General features: G+C 36.5%; 1 protein-coding gene across 1 annotated transcript; it reads right to left on the reverse strand.

The window, feature by feature from the left end:
- Nucleotides 1–5,116: 5,116 nt before the first annotated feature.
- On the reverse strand, nt 5,117–20,331 carry LOC144451841 (CTD nuclear envelope phosphatase 1-like). The gene is made up of 7 exons (XM_078142746.1): nt 20,240–20,331; nt 11,288–11,354; nt 10,015–10,133; nt 9,155–9,226; nt 6,557–6,673; nt 6,147–6,258; nt 5,117–5,304 (listed from the first exon to the last, which is right to left on the reverse strand). Exons 1-7 carry the CDS (start codon nt 20,318–20,320, stop codon nt 5,153–5,155), a joined length of 720 nt encoding a protein of 239 aa, XP_077998872.1. The 5' UTR covers nt 20,321–20,331; the 3' UTR covers nt 5,117–5,152.
- Nucleotides 20,332–23,508: the final 3,177 nt, after the last annotated feature.

Raw genomic sequence — 23,508 nt, forward strand, 5'->3', positions numbered from 1 at the left:
CCCTCCCTTCATCTCAAAACATGGTACTGTTGCTCCTAGTCTCACAAAATGACATTGTAGCTCCCCTACAGTAAATCTGACCTTGCATGACCTTTACATTTTCTTGTTACATGTCGTACTATTTTGTTACTTCGTTACCAACTGTATCAATTATCTGATATTCTATATCTATGTATAGGTTAGAGTTTGGTGAGATCTTTGTATAGGTTAGAGTTTGGTGAGATCTTTGTATAGGTTAGAGTTTGGTGAGATCTTTATATAGGTTAGAGTTTGGTGAGATCTTTGTATAGGTTAGAGTTTGGTGAGATCTTTGTATAGGTTAGAGTTTGATGAGATCTTTGTATAGGTTAGAGATTGATGAGATCTTTGTATAGGTTGGAGTTTGAGGAGCGATCTTTGTGGGTAAGTTTTGGTTCTACTTTGTTCCACCAAAACGTATCCATCCAAAACTTATCCATGAAGAGCTCTCAATTAGTTAACTTTTACTGACTTAATAATCAACAATTAGTTGGTTTGATTAGTAACATTACTGTTATTCAGGAGCCATACAATACTTTGATATGCAACAGTGTTGCAAACATGAATGGATATCATCTGTTAGGGTGAGGAGGGGAGCTGCTCATCAGCATGTTAAGGTGGTGGTGGTGGTGGGGGTGGGATGGGATGGGGCCTGTACCATTATTTATCTGCTATTGTAGCAAATGATTACTATCGGCTGATACATTTGGGTAAACAGATGCTGATTTCTAAGTAAAATGAATGTTCAGCTAGCTGCAAACTGTCATTGGCACTGAGTGTAGTTACAACCACAAGAGTTTCAACTGTCAGGAGGGAGTACACAGAGATATGTCCGACTGATTTTGTCTACAACCAAAAGTTTTTTTTGAGAGTATAGCAGAAAATACTTCATTGCAAATATGAACAGTAATACTTGGCGAGCTGAGTCAACGAATACAAAGGTGGAAGTATCCTCAAGGTAATTCTATCAGAAATATTGTTGACATGAAGGACAAGTGATTTCTTTGAAAAATGGCCGTTGCTAAACCCCACATGCAAAAGAAAAATTTGTGATCTAGTACGTACAATAGTAACAGGATACAGATCTGAGAAACAGTTCTGGTCATTGGTCAGTCATTGGTGTTACATGGCAACAGTTGCTTGGATACAGCTAACAAACAGTATGGGTTATACAATCATTGGTATTAGCCAATGACATGTCTAAAAGTGATTGCCCCTGAAAGTAAAACTAAACCATACATGCATCAAAATCGTTCATACTACTGACAATCTAGCCCCTGTAATGACGTCAACATTCTACCTGAACGTCTATCTGCAGAATACAAAGCCTGTCATAATATTCAAATTACCAGCAACATAAGTGGTTTACATAAAATTCACCAATTAGTACTTACAACTCAGCTGCTCTAGGTTACTGACAATAAGCAAAATTGATTGTAATGTACTTTGGTATATAAGGTAAAACAAACGCTATTACACTACGACCACTCTTTTTGTAATAACTGGAACATTGTACTTTTTATCACTTAGCATGCGTCACACTATCAAAACTATTTTCTTGCTTATATTGCATCTCTTTTTTATATCAAAATATTGCTTTCAATAACTGAAATCCTGAGGTATCTGAACCCCCTAGGTAAATGTAAATCTTAACATTACATCATTTACATTTGTACATATACAATGTTACCTGATTATTTCCCTTGCCTAGGGGGTACTGATTATTTTCATCCTCACCTAGGGGGTGCAGTAAGTACTTTCTCCATGTTTTTCTATGCACATTTCCAACCTTTCATGACCACAAATATTTCAAATAAAATAACACTCCAAGAGAGATGGCAGTTGATAACCATATAGCCAAGGCAGGGTCATGTTGTGATTCTTGAACCATTGATATTGTATTAATAGGAAATAACACATTAAAGGGGCATAAGCTGGAGGGGGGGGGGGGGGAGGAGGCGGGGTTATTTTGCTGCATACCACAAATTACCTGTAGTATTCTACTTACTGGAACATACTTCCATTTCTTGATATTGACGGAACTCAAAAATCTGGTATTTATTAGTCTTGGTTACCCAGAGTCTCGCCACTGGGGGCTCTTCCTACGAGACCACCCAGATGAGAGTTTGGGGGAAACAACATTTCAACTACCCCACACTGGAAGTAACACTGTACATTTCATCTTCCAAGTCATAAAAAATGAGCTTACAGGGCCTATTTGTTATAATTAAGATGTATCACTACCTTGTTGCGAAAGTACCTAAATCAGTTAGCCTACAATGTTGGACGGGAAGTATTCCCCAGCATGCACTGCTCTTCTAGTAGCTACTTCCAGTGTGGGTGAGTTGGAATCTCGTTTCCCAAGATGCTCGCTTGGGGAGGGCTCATAGGCAGAGCCCCAAGCGGTGAAAGTCTGGGTAACTGAGACTAGGTATTTCGGTATAAAATATACACATATACTATGCCCTCTGGTGGCAGAGAGTGAACAAAGCTAACATCCTTAGTAGTTGGAAGCTTTCATGAATACGTTCATACCTGTAGTTTTGTAAAATTGCGTTTCAAAGAAAATAACGATTGATGACATAATATGGGTAAATTAAAGCTTAAAGGAAACAACAATTTTGCCATAACTTGCAGTAACAGCACCACAGGATGACTTTTAATGTCGTCAAAGTATTGACATTAAAATATTACGAGGACGAACAGTTTCGTCAAGGTTTTGTCTGTGTTCTCATCAAGGTAAATAAGACATGTCACATTTTTTATCATTTCACCCGTTTGCTTGGATATATTCTAAATCAGATATTTCCTCAAAATTGTTGACATAAAAAGATGAGATACATAAGTAGTCACCCCTCCACATAGTCTTGGTTACCCAGACTCTCGCAGCTGGGGGCTCTGCCTACAAGACCTCCTCAAATGAGAGTCTGGGAAAATGAGATTTCAACTCGCCCATGCAGGAAGTAGTTTCTGGAGCAGTGCATCATGGGGGTATTTCTCGTCCAACATTGCAGGCTGAACGATTTGGGTACCTTCTCTACAGATTATCACTTCTCAAGTGACTGATATATATTAATTACAACAAACAGGCCTTGTACGCCCATTTTTTGTGCTTGGAAGAAATGTACTGTGCGACTTCAGTTGCAGGGTAGTTGGAAAGTGGTTTTCCCAGACTATTGTTTGGGGAGGTCTCATCGACAGAGCCCCCAGCGGCGACAGTCTGGATAAACGAGACTACCCTCCACATAGGTGTGTTACCCTTAAAAGGTTGAATACATTCAGATCATTGGAAAGACAAAAGATTAAAACATTTGAACACTGGTGGCGCCATTCACAGCTATATACATTTGGCTGGAAAGGCGGTCCAGATTAGTTGATAACTGTGCCAAACTTAAAAATAACACATCCCCTTTTAGTAGTATTTATGGTAAAATTGACTCCATTCTTGGCCAGCTCAAAAAGTTTTGTTCTTTTTTTGTTTTGATGATGTTATTTTGAGTAATCATAAATTTCAGTGACATGATATTGTTGACTGGTTACTTTCACTGGCATTTATTTTCACCCATCATTATTTCCAAGTTGGCTGTCATTCAATGGTTTCTGTAGAGTCACTGCAAAGTAATTTGAAAATGGCACACTGGGTGTACAAATTTATTTTGACCCCATATCATTCACTTAAATGCTTATACTGCTACTAAGATCATGACTCATGATGATGTACACTGCCCTAACTTGCATTTCCTCTCCTAGCCTTTTGCCCTGCCTTTCCTAGAATTATGTCATGAACTGCTTTGTGTTTCCTACTTTCTACTACAACTGCTGACATCAGACCATGGGCAACAGGAACCTATGTTACAAACAGGGAAAGTAAACAAATGAATTGGATTAATAACAACTTGGCTCAGCATGTGAACATAGGAGACTTGTATTACACACCATGGTTTGATAAGAACAGTTTATGGCTTTTTTATGTGTACATGAAATGCCAGGAGAACTGGAAATTTGTTTGTGAAGGTGAAGTATTATGTAAAGCGACCAATTCTTATCAAATTATGGAATGTAATTCAAGTCTCTCTACTTTCAACATGCTGTGCCAAGTGTAATTAATTCCAACATCCTGTTCCAAGTGTTTTTAATCTAATTCATTTGTTTACTTTCTCTGTTTGTATCAGGTTTCATTCGTCTATGGTCTGATGTCACCAGTTGTACCTTTCCCCTTCTTTCAAGCCTTGTCCCGCCCTTCCTTCCTAGAATTCTCATGTCATGAACTGCCTTGCCTGTCCTTCCCCTTTCTTGCTTTGTCTTTCCTTGTTCTCCATTACTTTTCCTTTCCTTTCCATTCCTACCCTTCCATTGCAAATCTTGTTACGCCTTGCCTCAATGTCCACACTTGCCTTTTTTCTGCCCTAACTTGGAACTAACACGACACTGTAGATACTTTCTGTACAATTGACAGGTACGATATCACACACAGAGATGTCATTTTATAATCTTGATGTAAATGTGGTCTATGTTTTACAACAGCAAAACTCCTGAGCTTGCTTTAAAGATTGAAAATCATCCTAAAAACAACATCTTAGTGTTTGCAGTGTGATAACAAATAGCCTTACAAATGAGGTATGTACATACAAATTGTGTTACACAGAAATTATCGATTTGTAGCTGAGTATACATAAATTCAGTTTTACAAATCATCGTAGCTAATGTCTGATGACATCTTGAAGGAATAAAGTATGTTTCTTTAAGTTTTGAAGTAATTTGTGGTTATTCTCCTCTTTGAGCAAAGAACACACTTACATTGATTGTTTAGAAATATCACTATTTACTCCTTGTCAGATTTCCTTGTATTTCGTTCTTTCAATGTAACTAACACTGAGGACATAATTTGCTACAAAATTCCATTTCATGTCTTGGACTGCATTTAGCACCCCTAGTATCTCATTAAAAGTCTTCCTAGTTACCATGGAAATGCACATAAGTTGATGGAGTAGAACCCTCAGCTTACTAACAATTTGTCATGCATACATACATACATACATACATACATACATACATACATACATACACACACCCATTTTAGATGGAAGCTGGTTGGGGATACGTTGTATCAAAAACACTAGACACTTTGTTACTACTACTGTAGCCATTGTCTATGCATATGTAGATTTCTACTGAGCACTGAACGGACATCTTGTGTAAACCTGAGAGCATCAAGAACTGGAAGAAGGTTTAATAGTGCAACATCACTGGGATCTGAAAACCAGGACCTGATAGGAATTGCATTGTCTGTAATAAAAAACAAACAGACACACAGTTTAAAAAACTTTGATTACTAGATACACATTAAACTGATAAGACAAACATGTTCCTTTTCATCACAGCACTACAATAGTGGATACATGATGAGGGTCAGTGTGCCCTCGAATCCAATTTGATAAGCCACAGACACGCACAATTTCTAGTGACGCACCAACATTTGGTGTTCCCCTATCTCTTACTATGTGGTGACCAGTGTGCCCTCTAATCCAATTTGATATGCCAAAGACACACACAATTTCTAGTGACGCACCAACATTTGGTGTTCCCCTATCTCTTACTATGAGGGTCAGTGTGCCCTTTAATCCAATTTGATACGCCACTGACACACAATTTCTAGTGACGCACCAAAATTTGGTGTTCCCCTATCTCTTACTATGAGGGTCAGTGTGCCCTCTAATCCAATTTGATACGGCACAGACACACAATTTCTAAAATTTGGTGTTCCCAAATAGAGGGCACACTCACCACATAGTAGAGATAGGGGAACACAAAATTTTGGTGCATCACTAGAAATTGTGTGCGTCAGTGGCGCTTCAAAATGGCTTAGCAGGCACACTCACCACATAGTAAGAGATAGGGGAACACCAAATTTTGGTGCGTCACCGGAAAGTGTGTGCGTCAGTGGCAAGTCAAAATGGCTTAGAGAGCACACTTATCATAACATAAACAGACTGTATTTAGAGTGTTTCTGAATAAGCAAAGTAGGAACTTTCACTTTTTTTTTGGGGGGGGGGGGTGGGGGGTGGGGGGTGGGGGTTGGGGTGGACGGACGGCAAAATATACATGTATAAAAAGATGCATGTACGTACCTGGAAATGATCTGTATGCTCCTGGTGAGTTGTCAATTATAAATACACTTGATAAATCAGTTGACACTGCTGATAAATCCTTCGTATAACTACCATAATCTAATGTACAGTGCTAAAATAGAAAATAGATGGAATAATGTACAGAGCTGAAATATAAACTACCAATGTCTATTTTCTTCTTTTCATATTTCTCTACCATAGAGAGCACACTAATATGGCTAACATCTTCTCATTTTTGCCATAGAGGGAGCACTGATATATTTATAATTTCTATTGTCTGTCTTGATCTTCCACAGAGGGCACACTAAACTCTATAACATCTTTGTGCGAGTGCTCCATTTTTTTTCTTAACTTTTGCTACCTGTCTATATGTTCTATCATCTCACTTCTGCCATAGAGGGCTCACTAACCTGTCTATAATATCTCCTATTGAGTACTCCTCTTCTATTGTCTAATTTCTCGGCCACGGCTGAACCATAGATCTCCATACTAGCTGTAAAAATTACTATATCATACCATTGACTCACCTGTAACCATAAAGAGATATAGCATTTTTATTACACACACTGACACAGGAGGTATAGCCATTTGACCTTGAAGGCAAGGGTCAAGGTCATTAGAAAGTGAAGCCAAGAGGACACAGTACTAGACAAAGAGACAACATTTCTTCATAGATGTGATGTAGATATGTAAGGAGTGTGTTAGTTTTGTTTCACTTTCAGCAATAAATAAAAACACAGCTTGAATCTTTGACTAGTTTCAAACTTAACCTTGAAGAGACAAAATCCGACAGGTCTTTCACTAAAAGGTAACCGGTTACATACAGGATCAATGAGACTAACATTTATGATCATCATGTTGTTCCTATACACTATCTATACTCTTTAATAGTACATTGTAAGAGTTTATTGAAATCATCACTTTACTGGTTTATGCTTTTTTATATATTTTTGTTTAACTATTTTCTTATTTTCTTTGTAGCCAGAGAGATTGTTGGAATACAAATGAAACACAACAAAACCTAGTAACAATACTATTTTGGATGAGATGATCTTACACAGTAATTTGACATACATGCATGATTTACATCAGATCTGATGACAGGTAAAACAAGGGCATCTTTAAAGACTTGCACAACATTAAAATTATGCTTATTTATACTAATTTTAACTAAATAACAATAACATAATCTGTATAACACAGGCCTACATTATAATAACCTTATTAGCATATGAAGAGAATTTACAATTACTAAAATTACATATGATCATACTGATGAAAGCAAATGACCTAATTTGCATACTGTGATTACTAATGGTCTTTCAACAATAACCCAATTTGCATATTGTGATGAGAGAGTTGTTTTAATGATACAATGTTACCTTATAGTACATCTACTATCACTGCTACAACTAGGTTACAGTGTTACCTTATAGTACATCTACTATCACTGCTACAACTAGGTTACAATGTTACCTTATATTACATCTACTATCACTGCTACAACTAGGTTATAATGTTACCTTATATTACATCTACTATCACTGCTACAACTAAGTTACAATGTTACCTTATATTACATCTACTATCACTGCTACAACTAGGTTACAATGTTACCTTATAGTACATCTACTATCACTGCTACAACTAGGTTACAATGTAACCTTATAGTACATCTACTGTCACTGCTACAACTAGGTTACAATGTTACCTTATAGTACATCAACTATCATTGCTACAACTAGGTTACAATGTTACCTTATATTACATCTACTGTCACTGCTACAACTAGGTTACAATGTTACCTTATAGTACATCTACTATCATTGCTACAACTAGGTTACAATGTTACCTTATATTACATCTACTATCATTGCTACAACTAGGTTACAATGTTACCTTATGGTACATCTATTGTCACTGCTACAACTAGTTTATAGTGTTACCTTGTATACACATATCATTGCCACATTGACAATGTTACCCATTATTGTCAATATACTATCTAACAGGGGTCAAAGGAGTCTGAGTTCATCAAATGACCTACTTCACAGCTATCTCTCCAGTAAATTAGGTTTTGTAGGGTAACTCACAATAACCAACATGTATAACACACTGTGCTTGGTTTACAAAGAGAACTGCTGATTGTAGCATCTATTTTCAAATCACAATTTACCTTCTACTTTGATTTAATCAACATATACATTAATTATTATTTATTATTATTATTATTTTAATTTCTTAGAAAACGCACTACACATACGTCACAGTGCGATGTACAGAAACTCTAAAAAGAATATGCAAAATTTAAAAATACAAAGTGCAAGTGGTAGGGTAAAGAACACACAGTCCTGCGGTGAAATAAATGAACAGCAAAGCAAACACGAATCAATGATAGTACATATTAAAAAGATAGGTTTTCAAACCGCGTTTAAAAGACTCTTAAAATTACATATGAACTTTAATAATTGTCTACTTTTCTGTTGATCTTGTAAACTTTGTCCATTCACATGGACACACATTGTTTGTTTGAATGCACACAAAAAATGTAAGTTAACAATGGTAATTGTGGGTATGTTGAATATTTCTAGGTCATGCCGACAAAACTGTTGATCAACACAGTTTATACATACAAAATCGTTATATGAAATGTTCACTGAACTGGAATTTGCAATAATTCATACATGAATGGCACATTTCAATTCATTTCCTCAACAAGTCTCAACATGTAGTCACTTTGTACTTCTCTACAGTGATTCAAACAGAGAAAAATATCAACTCCCTGTCCACATAAAGTCAATTTATAATTTAGTACACAATGAACGATTTTGTTAGCTTTTTGCCAATTACCAATATCCACATCCATTTCATAAGCTTTATTTTATAAAAGTGATAGTATGAAAACAGACATAAATGATGAACTACAGTAAATACAATCAAATATTGCACACATATATTTTGAGTTGCTAGCAATATTGAAATGGTTACTATAGAAACTTACTACTTACCACATCAAGAAAAAAATCCACATGTGGTCTTTTATAAACAAAAAATCGGACAGGATGTCCATCTATTGCTACCTGTGAAGAGTAAAACACAGTAATTATATCAAATGAAATGACAGCACCCTGTGATTTATGAGTGTCTGTGTGGTGTACTCAAAGAGTTTTTGCTTGAATACTTGTGGTGTTCTCTGTGTCTCATGCTTTCATTAGCAAGGCAAGTGGAGCCCCAAAACACTGCAAGCGTGAGTACAGATACTCCTGAGTACCCACAATTGTACTCACACGGTACGTAATGAGGTTCGGTTATTATATATGAAATGCGAAAAGGGAAATTTTGTCAAATTACACCGATGCGTCCATATGATTTCACATACAAGGAATGCTCTGATATTCATCTACATACAGGTAGGCAATGTCATTGGTACTGTCACTGCAGTGTAAATACCAGTACATGTAGTTGACTACATCCACACCTATGTAATTAATCAACAAGTACATACACCTATTGTGTACAATAACACTATCACTTCAATACTGCAACCCTAGATATTTTTCTCCACTAGAAAATATTCTGTTTTACAGTCTTCAGCTATTTCTCAAATTTTTTTTTTCACTAATTACAAGATTGGTATATTGTGTTCATGTACAAGAAGGCATTTTATTCTACCTTTATTCAAATTTTGCCCAAGGACTTAAACTATTGAGAGACAATGGCAGTAACAAGGCTCAAACCTGCAATCTGCAGACTCCAAGCCAGCCATTCTGACTGTTCGACTATCATGATGCCATAATCAGCAATGTACAGATTACAAGCCAGTCACTCTCACTGTTCGAATATCATGACTCCATAATCAGGTACTTACCTTGAGTAAAAAATCTGGCGGTGTACCAGGTCGTACTGTGGGTCTAATAACACCATCATGATGTGAATGAATTAATGTTTCATCTAAATCTAACACCATTACTTTTCTTTTTACTATACCTGCAAAAAAAAAAGCGATATTCAATTATCAAACATAGATACAATTTAGTTATTGTTGAAACTGCACCTACTGTAACGGATGTATTTATTTTTTCGATCAGAAAACCATCAATACATTGATTGAAAATTGTTAAATGCCAATAATTTAACATTGTATATCTGTTCATTATGGGTTGATTTATCCAAAAGTAACATAGTAACGAGTGATCATGTTGAACTAGTAATCGTGTTAGGAACACTGGTTTTAGGGTGCGGACCCAAAAATCAATTTGATTGGATTTATCTACAATACTATATGTAAACAACTACACAAATATATTTACCAACATGTGATTCAACACTGTTCAGGATGTACAATATTATGAATAAGTCATTACAACTAACAAAACAGTTTTTGAGAACTATTAAAGTTACAGCTAGTGCAGCCTATATGGTACGTTCTTTTATGTTGTCAAAAATTATGAGAGTCAAGAAACACTCTTCTTTCAAGTGGAATGTAGAAATCGTAAGGCCATAAAAAAGAGAAAGAATTGTTTCCGGTCAGGACATTTTGTCTAAACTGGTGTGACGTCATTTAAAAAAAAAAATTATTCTCAATAAACCTGTCACTAAATCTACTATTTATGACAGTTAATGTTCTTTTTATTTAGTACTTTAGAGCAAGTGTGTATATGGGGCAGATGTCATTTGCTTGTTTGTGATTGGCTCTGCAGTTGTCTTCACTGAAGTAGGGAGGGTTATTTTTGTGTTTTCCCCCAGATCTGCATACTGCATGGCCAAAGGCTGGACAAACATGAAGAAAAAAAAGACCGATGTGAGGGTATTTAAGTGATGCAGGTGCTGACCAGAAACAATTCTTTTTTTTTTTGGTCTAAAACAAATCTTTCAGAATTTTCCATTTTTCAAACATTAACCCTTTCAGGACTAGAAACTTTCCCGCCAAAATTTTTGTACAAAAATTCTTGTTTCTCTGTAATTTTTGGAAAAAGATCAACTTTATTTTAGACCAGAATTCAAGAAATATTACTTCCCAATGAAGTAATATTCTTAAATTTTAGAAAATGTTCTTACAATCAAGTTTCTATTTATTCCAATGTCGTCTCTAGGAATGAAAGGGTTAAACTGATAACATGATCACCATAATTTATACTTACTTAGCCTATGTCTTGATAATGGTGAGAGAGGTAGCAGATCGTATCGAACTGTTTGATGTTGAATTATCTGAAATTACAACAACACAAATAATGTTACTCTTTCCTACACACAAGCAAGTAGATACATATATAGAATATTTTCAAATTCATCAAAGGAACAAACAGTAAGGGGTGAGATCAATAGATCAATGTAGGATAAAAAACTAAATTCCTACATTTGTATACTAAGGTCTCAGACCCCCCCCCCCCCCCACCAACCACCCCCCACCCCACCCACCCACCTACCCCCTTTTAACTAAATTGACCAAAATTGAAAATCAGTTTAAAATCAGTATGTAGAATTATGTAGTGCTATGAATATAAAGCCAGTATGTAGTGAGTAAAGAATAGTTCTATTGTTGACACTTTAATTTATTTTAGTGCCATGCATTTACTATACAGCAAAAATTCTTCCATATCTCAATTTGACATTTTTAAAAGCAATACTTGTATTTAGGGGTACAAAACATCAATTAAAAGTAAAATCAATTTTGCAGGATGAGAACTAAAATGGCTCAAACCCCAAAGTGAAAGAATTTAGTTTCTTTATCCTACATTGAAATATTGATCTCGCCCCTGTAACAAAAATAAAGTCTATATTACATAACAGGTACCGTACATGTATAAATTGTTATATATGAGCAGTGAAGGACATTAGGAGGAGAAAATACAGCTAGAAAAACACAGGATTATATGTAGTATGCAAATGTACAGGCAGAGATGGAACCTAACTGTACTGGCATAGGAACATTTCTAACACAAAGATATTATGGTATACTATCTCAGGGATGTCGATAATAGCTAGTAGTTGACAAAAACAACTGCCTACGCCACAAATTTTAGCCAGTTAGTTAATTTTTCAGGAATTTGTATTCAAAAATTTATTTTTTGTCAACCACTATTGTCTATATAGTGTGTATATCACTGGTTTCCTCCATGTACATAACCGCCTATGTGTATTTTCCAATTTTAGTACTTTTAAAATTAGCTACATCTTAGTTCAAATTTAAAGGTTACTTCTATAACGTTTGAGGCCCTAGCTATTGCATTTTTCGTTTTGGTATAAAGCTGCAATAATGCTTCTGTGGATAACGTACATTTTATTTGTCAGGACGACACAAGATAATATTGAAGAGGTTTTAAATCCCAGTTCCAACAAAGCAACCTACATTCCCAGATACACAACACAGAGAGTGATAAAAATAGCCTATTGAGTTACTTTTGTGAAATCTCTGTTTGTACATGTACTTCTAAATCATTGATCCCAGTGGTACATGTATAGGCGGCCAACACAACAGCTGACATACAAAATCTAGGGTTACACAAAGGTTGATAAAAATGGCGTATTGAATTACATTACCCCTTGTATCGCAAACCAAATGAATTTTGATCTCGTGAAAACTATGTCAGTTATGAAAACTACGTTCATGAAATAAAGTACTTTCCCAGTCCTTTGTAATCTAACATAGACATACAGCTCTCCTTCAAAAATGACAGCGAACATACATGTACATGTATATGTATGTACTATTTCCAGACATGGTAATCTAACACAGATGTACATGTACAGTCCACCTCTATCAAGGAGTAACACGGTACATGGCTTTCCAGACACTGTTATCTGACACAGATCGCAGGTCTTGAAATTAGCAGAAGTGCAGGGCACATTATAGACTAACATTGTACAGTGTACAACCTGGACCACCAAATTTAAAAGGAAGTACGTGTAGATGTCTTTTAGACAAATGGACATCAATAGAAACTTGTACATGTAGCAGTTCACGTTCAGACTACATCTGACAATCAAGCATGGTAGTTTGAGCCCTCGGATGTACAGTTCTCTTTGAAATATGACAAAGAGTTCATATCCAGCCTCTCATATCACAATGTATTGTAATTCCCAGCGTTGTGATCTGTCATCTCAGTAATCTAGTCTGCACGCCGGACTAATCTGACACCATTTACAGAGAGTTAAGCTTGCCTCCTTCAAACATATTTTTATCTCAGTAATCTAGTCTGCACGCCGGACTAATATGACACCATTTACAGAGAGTTAAGCTTGCCTCCTTCAAACATATTTTTAGCTAACATTTAGTTAAGCTTGCCTTTCTCTTAGAAACACAAAGCATTCACACCCCCCCCCCCCCACCCATAAGCAGACAGCCATGTCAAGTTCTCCTCCAAAAAACAACTCAGTAAAATTCCATCGTTGAGGCCCCTCAACCTGCACATACATAGTTTGACATCTTGATGTCCACTTTTGAATATTATTATTAATATTAATGTCAAACTCCTGTTTCTAGATGTCCAAGGGATGATCACAGAATGTCACACAAGCTCAATAAGCGAACATCGTTGGTTGGACAAAACCTCCCCCCTAAACAAACCTTCACAAGTGCGACATCACACATTTATTTATGATGTAAACCAAGATGGAAATTGTAGCGGTCACATCGGTACCACTACGATCGATGCAATGTAAAAACATAATGGTAAACACATCAAAATACTACCATAAACCCAGCACTGTATCTCACATTAGAAGTAAATTTTTTATCACCTTATCAACATCTCAGTAGTAAATACAGAAGCATTTATCATTGAAGGCGTGAGTTTTTGAAACTTGGTTAGAAGTGCGAAAATGAAGTTCAGCAATTGCACTGGCGCCAGACCCCCTCCCCTTAAACGAAGTTCACTTAAGTTTGTGTGACAATGTGTGATCGCCCCTAAAAACACACAGAATACTAATTATGCTTTAAGGTAAGATGTGCCTCCTGGACAAATGTTCTTCAAAAGTAAAGTACCGTTCGCCAAACTTTGCCATATGAAAACTTCTTCCCTGTCTCTTTGAAATAAAAAAGAAATTTGGGGTTTCACCATCTTGTTTTCAAGGAACTCGACAATCAAGTTATCACAGTACTCAGTGGCCATATTGAATTCTAAACTTACTAAATTTTGGTAGAATTTTGACAACCATGATTTAAAAATCAATCTTTTTTTATTGATTATAACTTTTGTAATTTTTAGTTTTCTTGAACAAAGTAACAGAAAAATATTTCAAGAGTTTCTTTCCCAGGCACAGTCTACGTTCTTGTGTTTTACAAACAGAAAACATTTGTCTGTAGTAACCAAACACTTATGTGAAGCTCTCCTCTTTAAAAACACTGTGTGAAGGTCACCTCTGTGGTGCAAACATTGCAACAAGATGACCTCTCTGACCTTAGGAGGTAGCCATCTACAATTACACGACCTGTCCTCTACGGTCACGTAAACATCACACCACAGTACAATAGAGATAGTTCTCATTAAACAAAGGTCTCTAGCTACCGCGGTATTCTATTTTGGTTGGCTATTGTAGAAATATTAGCTAGGTTATCACATCAACACATCCTGTCCTACATCTACTGTGCATATATACACACGCTGACAGCGAGAAACTATTTTTCTAGAGATGCCTGTGATCAAAACTTCCTTTATCATAATAGTGGGCAGAAAAGTTTTTTTACTCATCAACTATCAAACCATTTGTTCACGTACACACATAGTTTAGTTTCGGCTGACCGTGTTCCGATTTTATGCGTTATCTTCACGCATTATGTCTCGTCTAGTAGCAAGGAGTAGGAGAACACAAAATGTTGGTGCATCCAAATAAATCGTTGTGTCTCAGTGACAGGTTAAATTGGCTAAGAGGGTACACTACTTATTACTTAGTCTGTAAGGTACGCCGTGATGGGGCGCCCTCACACATCAGTCGACCTCTACCAGGCTGGTGAGAGTGAAATGTCACGACGTATCTTACAGTCTACTTATTACTATATTCCAGTGTTTTGTTGACACAAGTAATAAAACCTTTAGTTCCCAGTCATTAGTGTACAGGTAGTCTGGATGCCAACATGGTCTAACTACGCGAGTGAAAGCGTAAATCGTAACGACACTGTATAGGAACTAGACTAGTGTACCCAGGCTATCCGTGGTGCTGAACCTCACGATTCAAAGCCATAAATAACCTCTAGTCTAGACTACAAGTTATTTTACCAGGGTTCCTTACTAGTGTTTTTTCTTAAGGGCAGTAAATAGGTAAATTGTAATTGAGTTCCCAAGACATGTTAACATGGTTCCCCAATATCATCATGGTACATGTATATGTATAGAAACTATGTCAGATTCCCCACTTCCTGTTACCGGAGCTCCCAGCCCCTAGCAAAAACAGTGTACTCATTGTAAAGTCTCTATCGTATAACTACCGATACATACACGTATGAAAGTTACATTTATGCATCGTCGCAAACCACGGCCTGTTTTACGGCAACGTTCTTAACGAGCCTCCCACAGGAGGCTATATTATATATTTCGAAATGTAGTGGTAGAAATAATAACTCTGGTTTGTGAGAATGCCTTTATGTTAATTTGTCAACTATTATCAACACACCCGTTACAAAGCATTTTTTTCTGTTTCATTATCTACAGCATTGTAAATGAATAGAACGGTTTACATAATGGAAAGGCAGAACTGGTGAAAACTTTTTTTTGCGATAAGGAAAATAATCTAATATGTGCTGGCATCAATCATATTGTAAATACTTGTGTGTTATTGACTTTTGTAAAATTCAACCATCAAAAGTAAAACAACAGTGCACAGCCACTCTCTCCCACTCCCTTCCCAATCCCAACTATTGACAATAATACTAGATGCAAATATCACATTTTGTATAACTGTAAACATCACTGCAAACATTTACAACTGCAGTATATGATAGACTTTACAAAGACAGATGTATGGCTTAGCAGTTTAAGTGTATTTAACGATAGACCCTGGGATCGTATGGCTTAGCAATTTAAGTGCATTTAAACAACAGACACTGGGATCATATGGCCTAGCAGTTTACATGTAAATATATTTAACGACAGACTTTGGGATCGTATGGCTTAGCAATTTAAGTGTATTTAACAACAGACCCTGGGATAATATTCACATGCCAGGGTCTATCATTTAACATGGAGGTAGAATAGTGCAGTGTGTCAATGTCTATAATTTAGCATGGATGGAGGCTGATTGTAATTCTACCCTCCATGGATTTAGCAAATGAATCCTTCCTCTTTCACATGCATTGCATTTTATTTACCTAGCATTGTTAGTTGAGTAGAATGACTTTTCCTGTAGGAAATTTGCATACAACTGTTATGTAAATTACCTACATGCATTTTGTTAGGTCTATGGCTTAGCACTGTATGCAAGTTATACCACAGCCCATTCATCATTATGGACTTTGAAGGCTTATTTATTACATAACATAAATGGAGACACTTCATGGTTATACTTGAGAAAAGCTAACAGAGTACAGCTGTATGTGTGTCATGAATAGCAAGGTCGAAGTAACCTTGACTGTTTGCTTGGCTGTTTTATGAATGGAATCTGATCCCTAAACATAACTGTTCCTCATAACATTTGCTCAATGAATCAAATGTTGCTGGGCTGTACAGGATTCTGATGTCCTACTGACTACAGCTACATTGTATGTCTAGACTCTAGGTAAACAGGTTTTGGTTGTATGTGGTGCTGTGAGTGTTCTGTGACTCTGATGGTTCTCATTAACAGTGTAGTGTACAATGTACACATAGGTGATGGCTATCACAGTCCCAGATATGCACTGTAGACGGTCTATGTATGTAGAGACCTTTCTGTAGTACAAAAATGTACTGTGGGAGAGACAGGAAACCATCTAACCACAGATTAAGGGGTTGGGTACGTCTGAATAACTGTATCAGGATATAACTTTATCAGAATAGTAGGCTATATATCGGATTACTTTCATAAGTTACATTTCAGGAACATGGTGTGCATACATATTTTTTTATATCAGGTTTGGGATATGGGTAATGGGACTGGGAGGTGGGAGAGCTACTAAAAACTTGCATATCTCACTCCCCCTCCCCTTGTCACTTTGGTGGGGCACTACCTTAAAAACCGTGGGAAATTGAGATACAGCTTTTTTCTACTCACTGTCAGCAATTAACAAATGAATTCCACAAAATTGACGACCCAGTTACCTTGCAGCATTTTATATGTAGAGGGGAAAAAGAATAGATGTGAAATCTGTTTTCATCAACATGTAATTAGTTGTTGTAAAGGCGAGACATCCTTTGATTGCCCATGACCAATAACTCTTATGTAAGTTCTTTGTATTTGCCATCTTGCAATTCATATGTTGTAACTTGTTGAAAACAAGCCAATGGGTCAGTGGAGGTTCACGAGGGGTGCTGTGTAATTCTAATGAATTCACATGATAGGTCAATGTTAGTTCACGAAGGGTACTAGCACCACAAGTGCTTATAGTCCCTGAAGTAATGAGGTGTATGAAGGAATTCAGTGGGTGTTGTTTCACTGATATGTAAATGAAGAGTGTTATGTACTTAAGAAAATTCACTTACTGAATCATAAGTACTTGTAAGTTAGGTGTAGTCATGTTAATCTAAAACAGTGTTGAAATTAACAGTTGACAAAGTACATCAGGAAATAAAGCCTCCATCCTACAATGTCATCATATCACTCCATTCCGTGTCATCTGAGGATCTAGGAAGGACACTCTATGCCTCTAGGGCCTAATAAAAAAATTCTTTGGTTCCTGCTACCCAACCCCACCTAGTTTTTCACGATGACCCGAAACTTTTTTTTCTCTACGCTACAGAAACGAATAAAAATTCGCGAAAATTGTGAAGTCTTGCAAGAAATAGTGGATGTGGAAACTGACATCACACAAGACACTCACATATGAAAAAAAAATATTTATACAAAAAATAAAAAAATAATCTACCTACCCCACCTATTCTAAAACCGAGTGTAATCGGAACCACACAATTTGTTTTGTTAGGCCTAAAACTTAAAAGCTAATGTACTTTTAGCATTAGTCAATCTCAAGAATATATGGAGGGTATATTTTGTGACGTTATGTTGATAATAACACTGTTAACACATACATTAGTAGGATTCAACCAAAGGATATAGTATTATATGTAGCTCATCTCACACCACAGTGGTCTGAGAGCTCAGTTAGCATTTGACATTTCTGCACATAGCTACTAGGTACAAGATGAATTTAAAACCAATGTGTCAACGTTAGTATTTGTAAATAGCCAACATCCCTGTACATTTAAAGCACAGTACATGAAAAGCGCCATAATTTTACACCATCTGTGGTACTACTCTACATACAGTGAACATTCAACTAAGTCAATGCCAATAACAAGGGTATATATACTGTAGTGATATATGTCAAGGGTAGATGTAGGGTTCTGTCAGTGTGAATTGACACATCTGCTTTGTATCTAAGCACACACTGTGTTTACTTATCAAACCAGTGTGATTGGCAAGCTGTCACTGGACTCCATTTTTATCTTGTTATACATGTAACCATAGACCCTTCACCAACTCGGGTCTATGTTATAACCCATACCCTTACATTTTACAGTCTCTATGTTTACTAGTTAGCGGATGACATGTGTAAAATATCCATAATATCACCATCTGTAACCACTGTATTTATTCTGATGGTATCTCGGTCACATGATACATTATGTGTAAATATTGCTATATCATGTGACCACTACATCCGATGTGTGGTATCTTCAATGGTCATATGTAAACTCCACCATCTATAACCACCTCAGTCATATGTAAATACCACTATACACATGTATGTGACCACTACATTCAATCTGGTGTCTCAGTCACATGCACATGTACAAATACCACCATCTGTAACCACTTCTTATAACCTGACAGTCCCCACCCATATGTTCACAATGATAGGGTTATAAACATGTCATATGAGGGCAACTAATTACTATGTATCAGGTGACCACTTCATATGATACAACCTCCACTATTTATTTACAACAAATGATTAAACATACAGTAGTTACCATTGGTGTTATAAAACAATTAACTGAGATAGATTGGGTAAACACTTTGGTATTTCATTGTTACTTGGGTGTATGATAATAGTTCTTCATAGAAAACGTGATATGCAATGGTTTTATTTCAGTTTCACCTGTTCTATTAATATCACTGAACTAACACTTTTGGCAAACATCCAAGTATTTGATCACCACATGACACACATACGTGCATGACAAGAACCCGTATTCTGGTATATGACGGTGCAATTACATGAAAATGGTGCAACAATAATGGCATTGAAATGCTCGATTCTCAGTTTCAACGTGTGGTTTTGAAAAGCTAGCTACACTTGTACTTGTAGGAACTTGAAAACTCGTATGATTGTCAAACATTTCAGATAACGGGTTGATAAAAAACTGATAGGAAACAAGATTTCCTCCTGTCAATCAAAATGTGGAAACTTGCTATGTTTTGGAATCGGCCAGACACCTTCCTCCTATGTCATAAATTTTTAATGACGCTTCGTCTTACTTCACATAAATTTCCTCACACTAAACCAACGAGGCCGCGCCGCATGGCACTTACTTACACTTGTTTTACAGTACACGTTCACGGTAAACATAATTATTAAGTAAAGCAAAAACAAAATCTGTACACACATCAAACACTCCATCTTGTTCACAAGGTGGCGTGATCGAGTGACATTTAAGAGTCCAGTTCAGAACTGGGTTCAACACACTTCTGTTTGCTGTTTGTATCGTGAAATTCGATCACTTCCATTCATTGCAAACGTACGGTCCTTTCTCAGTGACCTTCCACTTGGCGAGTGACACGGAATGACATTTCATATATCCTTGAATTCAAATGTCATCGCATCTAAACCTAATCGCCTAGTACCTCCAACTTGCAGTTAACTGCAATGGTTGTTGTGATATGAAACAACTTTTTAAGAGGTGAGAATTCGACCCCAAACAGGAGAGTAATACACCACTAATAACACGAGATATGACCCTTACCGTTCTAATGTTTTTCCGGAGTAGGTAACATATAAAACTCCATAGTTTGGCAGCTAGCAAGATCACCGTTCGAAAGCCCATTAGAAGCAGTGTTCGCATTAGAACTAAGGGGGGTGTTTTCTTCGAAGAATCAACTGGTTAGTGACGACGAAACGTCGAATTTCTGGTTGTTTCCGCTGGTTTTGAGACCCTTATCACGCTGGGCACCGAAACACATTGACCGCCATTGATTTCCCACACTGCTTTGCTGATGCTTGGACATTCAAAAGAAAAAAATTGTTTAATGAAGGTTTCACTTTTCGAAACTGTTCATTTTATGAAAGTAAAACTGGAGTGTACAATTATTTTTATTAAAATAATTGCACACCTTTTATTTTTTCTACAAAAATAAATAAGCTTAAAAACTTTAGAACTTAAAACAAAAGAAGATAAAAAACTTTTGACTTGATGTTGACAAAATAAGAAAAATATAACAATAACATAACGCTCAGATAAGAGCACTATATTTATAGGTTCATAGTTATATTTTCATTAAAACTAATTATTCTGTCTTTGCGAAACGTTTTGCAGTGGTTAAAGTTAAGGGCAATCACATGAATCAAGAAGGCAACATAATAAAATTTCTATGTGGCCAACAAACCCCATGATTCAAATCGACAAAATGGCGACTGTTCAAGGAAGTGCCAAATGTAAACTTTCCACTGGCAAAGTTTTTCTGAAGTACTTCAACCATATGCACTGACAGCATTGTACTAGCGGGTATGTATGTATGAGTCATTGTCAGGTACTTGTGAGCGAGGCGAAATACGTAAGTGCGCTCTGTACGATTCACTTTTCAACATGAGCAGAAGCCAGGTTTTAAATAACGGTCGGTCGTGAGCATTACATTACCGGTGGAAGTGTCACCATCGTAACGTTATTTAGCCACTACCGTACCACGAACAGTGGACCTGAGAGACAAGTTGGCTTTAATAGTTGTCAAATATTGTGAAATCGTTGAATATGTTGAAATATTTCCCAATGGTCCTTTCGATCCAAACTTTCAACGTTCAACTTCATTTTTGTGTTGTGGATGTCTTTACACTAACACTGTAAGTGTAACGTGTAACTCAGGCCAGGTTTCAATCCCAGGTACTCGCATGCCATTGGCGTTATTTTGAGTCATAAGGCTAACCTAGGATCATTCTTTTATACATGGCCAACTTTTACTATATAGATATATCAATCAGATAACTGCTTTTTAATCTTAAATAATCCAAACTGGGCCTTTATCTGTAAATTACTCACATCACACCTTGAAATTATGTTTGCGTGTGTCGTAAAGTAACCGTCAACATTACATCACAGGGGGACCCTTTTTGTAATGTAACTCCTTAATTACCACAGTTTTATTGTTATGCCCTGTGATTGTATAACACTTGTGAACTCTCTGTATAACGTATAGTGATGACGTAAATGTGTTTGTTTACACTATGGTAAATACATTGTATCATTTGTAAACACACAAAGTGCTGAGGTCCTGATCAAGTTATTGTGTCTGTGTATATAGTAACTACATCATGTTGACAAAAATGTTGGGCTTTTTATGCACACACCAAGTTAGCCACTGTATATGTTATGGCTATAGCATTCTGGTTGTTGTCCATCCATTCATAGTAAATCAAATGTAACCATGGGTGTACTAACATAGTACGTCACCACGATGCTGTATATTACAGTGCTGTGATCATACTGTCTACAAACAGGACTCTAGACTCTCTCACAGTCCTCGGAGCTTCGCATAAATAGCTAAAAAAGGGTTGTTTTGTATGTACTGATATCTACTGTATTCAATATCCTTGTACTGTGCACCCTCATGAATGTCATAGGGCTAACTATTCGTTGACATTTTGACGCTCTGTGTTATTGCGAAGCCCCACATGCATGCACGCACGCATGTACAGATTGACGAACAGACAGAGCCCATTAAAAATTACAATCTTCTCTGGAAGACTTTTCTGTGCTAAATAATAATAGCAAGATATGTTGTGTATTATGTAGATGAGTGATATAAGAAATGGAGGGTGCTGACACAAAGTTACATGAAGCAGTCAGATACGGAGACACTAACCTTGTATTGGAAGCATTGAAGGAAGGCTATGATCCCAATCAGATTGGTTTACTTCAGTGGAACTGTCTACATGAAGCTGCTAACAATGATGATTTAGAAATACTGGAGATGTTACTACAATACAATGGTAAGTTATCATAAAAATATCGATTTGTACACTGGGGGAACTTAAAATGTTCAAACTGCAATGTTATCATAACACTGCAATACAACTCATAACACCAAAGTATTAGCATTTTCTGTATACACCACAATCATTATAGCATACATATTAAGTGTAAAAGTATACCGTTTCAGTTGCTAATACAGCCCATAACACCAAAGTAAAGCATTTCTGTATGTACCACAATCATTTATAGCATCCATATCAAGTGTAAAAGTATACTGTGTCAGTTGCTAATACAACCCATAACACCAAAGTAAACATTTTTTGTATAGTACATGACAATCGTTTATAGCATCCAAATCAAATGTAACAGTATACTATTTCATTTGCTAATTGATCACATTAGAAAGGCCACATGCTGGGCTTGCAAATAAACCAATTGAAACAGTATACTTTTACACTTGATATGAATGCTATAAACGAGTGTAGCACATAGAGGAAGTGCTTTACTTCAGTGTTACTAGTTGTAATATGAATGCTATAAACAAGTGTAGCACATAGAGAAAGTGCTTTACTTCAGTGTTACTCATTGTACTTTACTAGCATAGTACTGTAATAGGGAGTTTCATGGTGACCCTCAACTTACAAGATGATAATACATAACAGCACAGCAGTCCACTATACAGCTCAGTAGAGTTTGATATTTTGACTATTACCACCTTAATAGGTGGCCCCAATCTTAGAGATGAGTTGTTACATGGCAGCACAGCAGTACACTACCCAGCGGAGTAGGGATTTTAATATTTTTTTACTGTATATACTTTTACGAAACCCCAATCTCAGAGATGAGTTACATACGCATGGCAGCACACTTGTCCACTATGCAGCACAGTAGAGAATTTGATATTTCTACTAATATCCATTTTCAGGTGACCCCAATCTTAGAGATGAGTTACATGGCAGCACACCTGTTCACTATGCAGCACAGGAAGGTTATGTGGAATGTCTACAGGCTTTAGTAGAAGCTGGAGGAGTATATGATGTAAAGAATGA

This window comes from Glandiceps talaboti, chromosome 21, assembly GCF_964340395.1.
Source record: "Glandiceps talaboti chromosome 21, keGlaTala1.1, whole genome shotgun sequence".
Classification (NCBI taxonomy): Eukaryota; Metazoa; Hemichordata; class Enteropneusta; family Spengelidae; genus Glandiceps; species Glandiceps talaboti.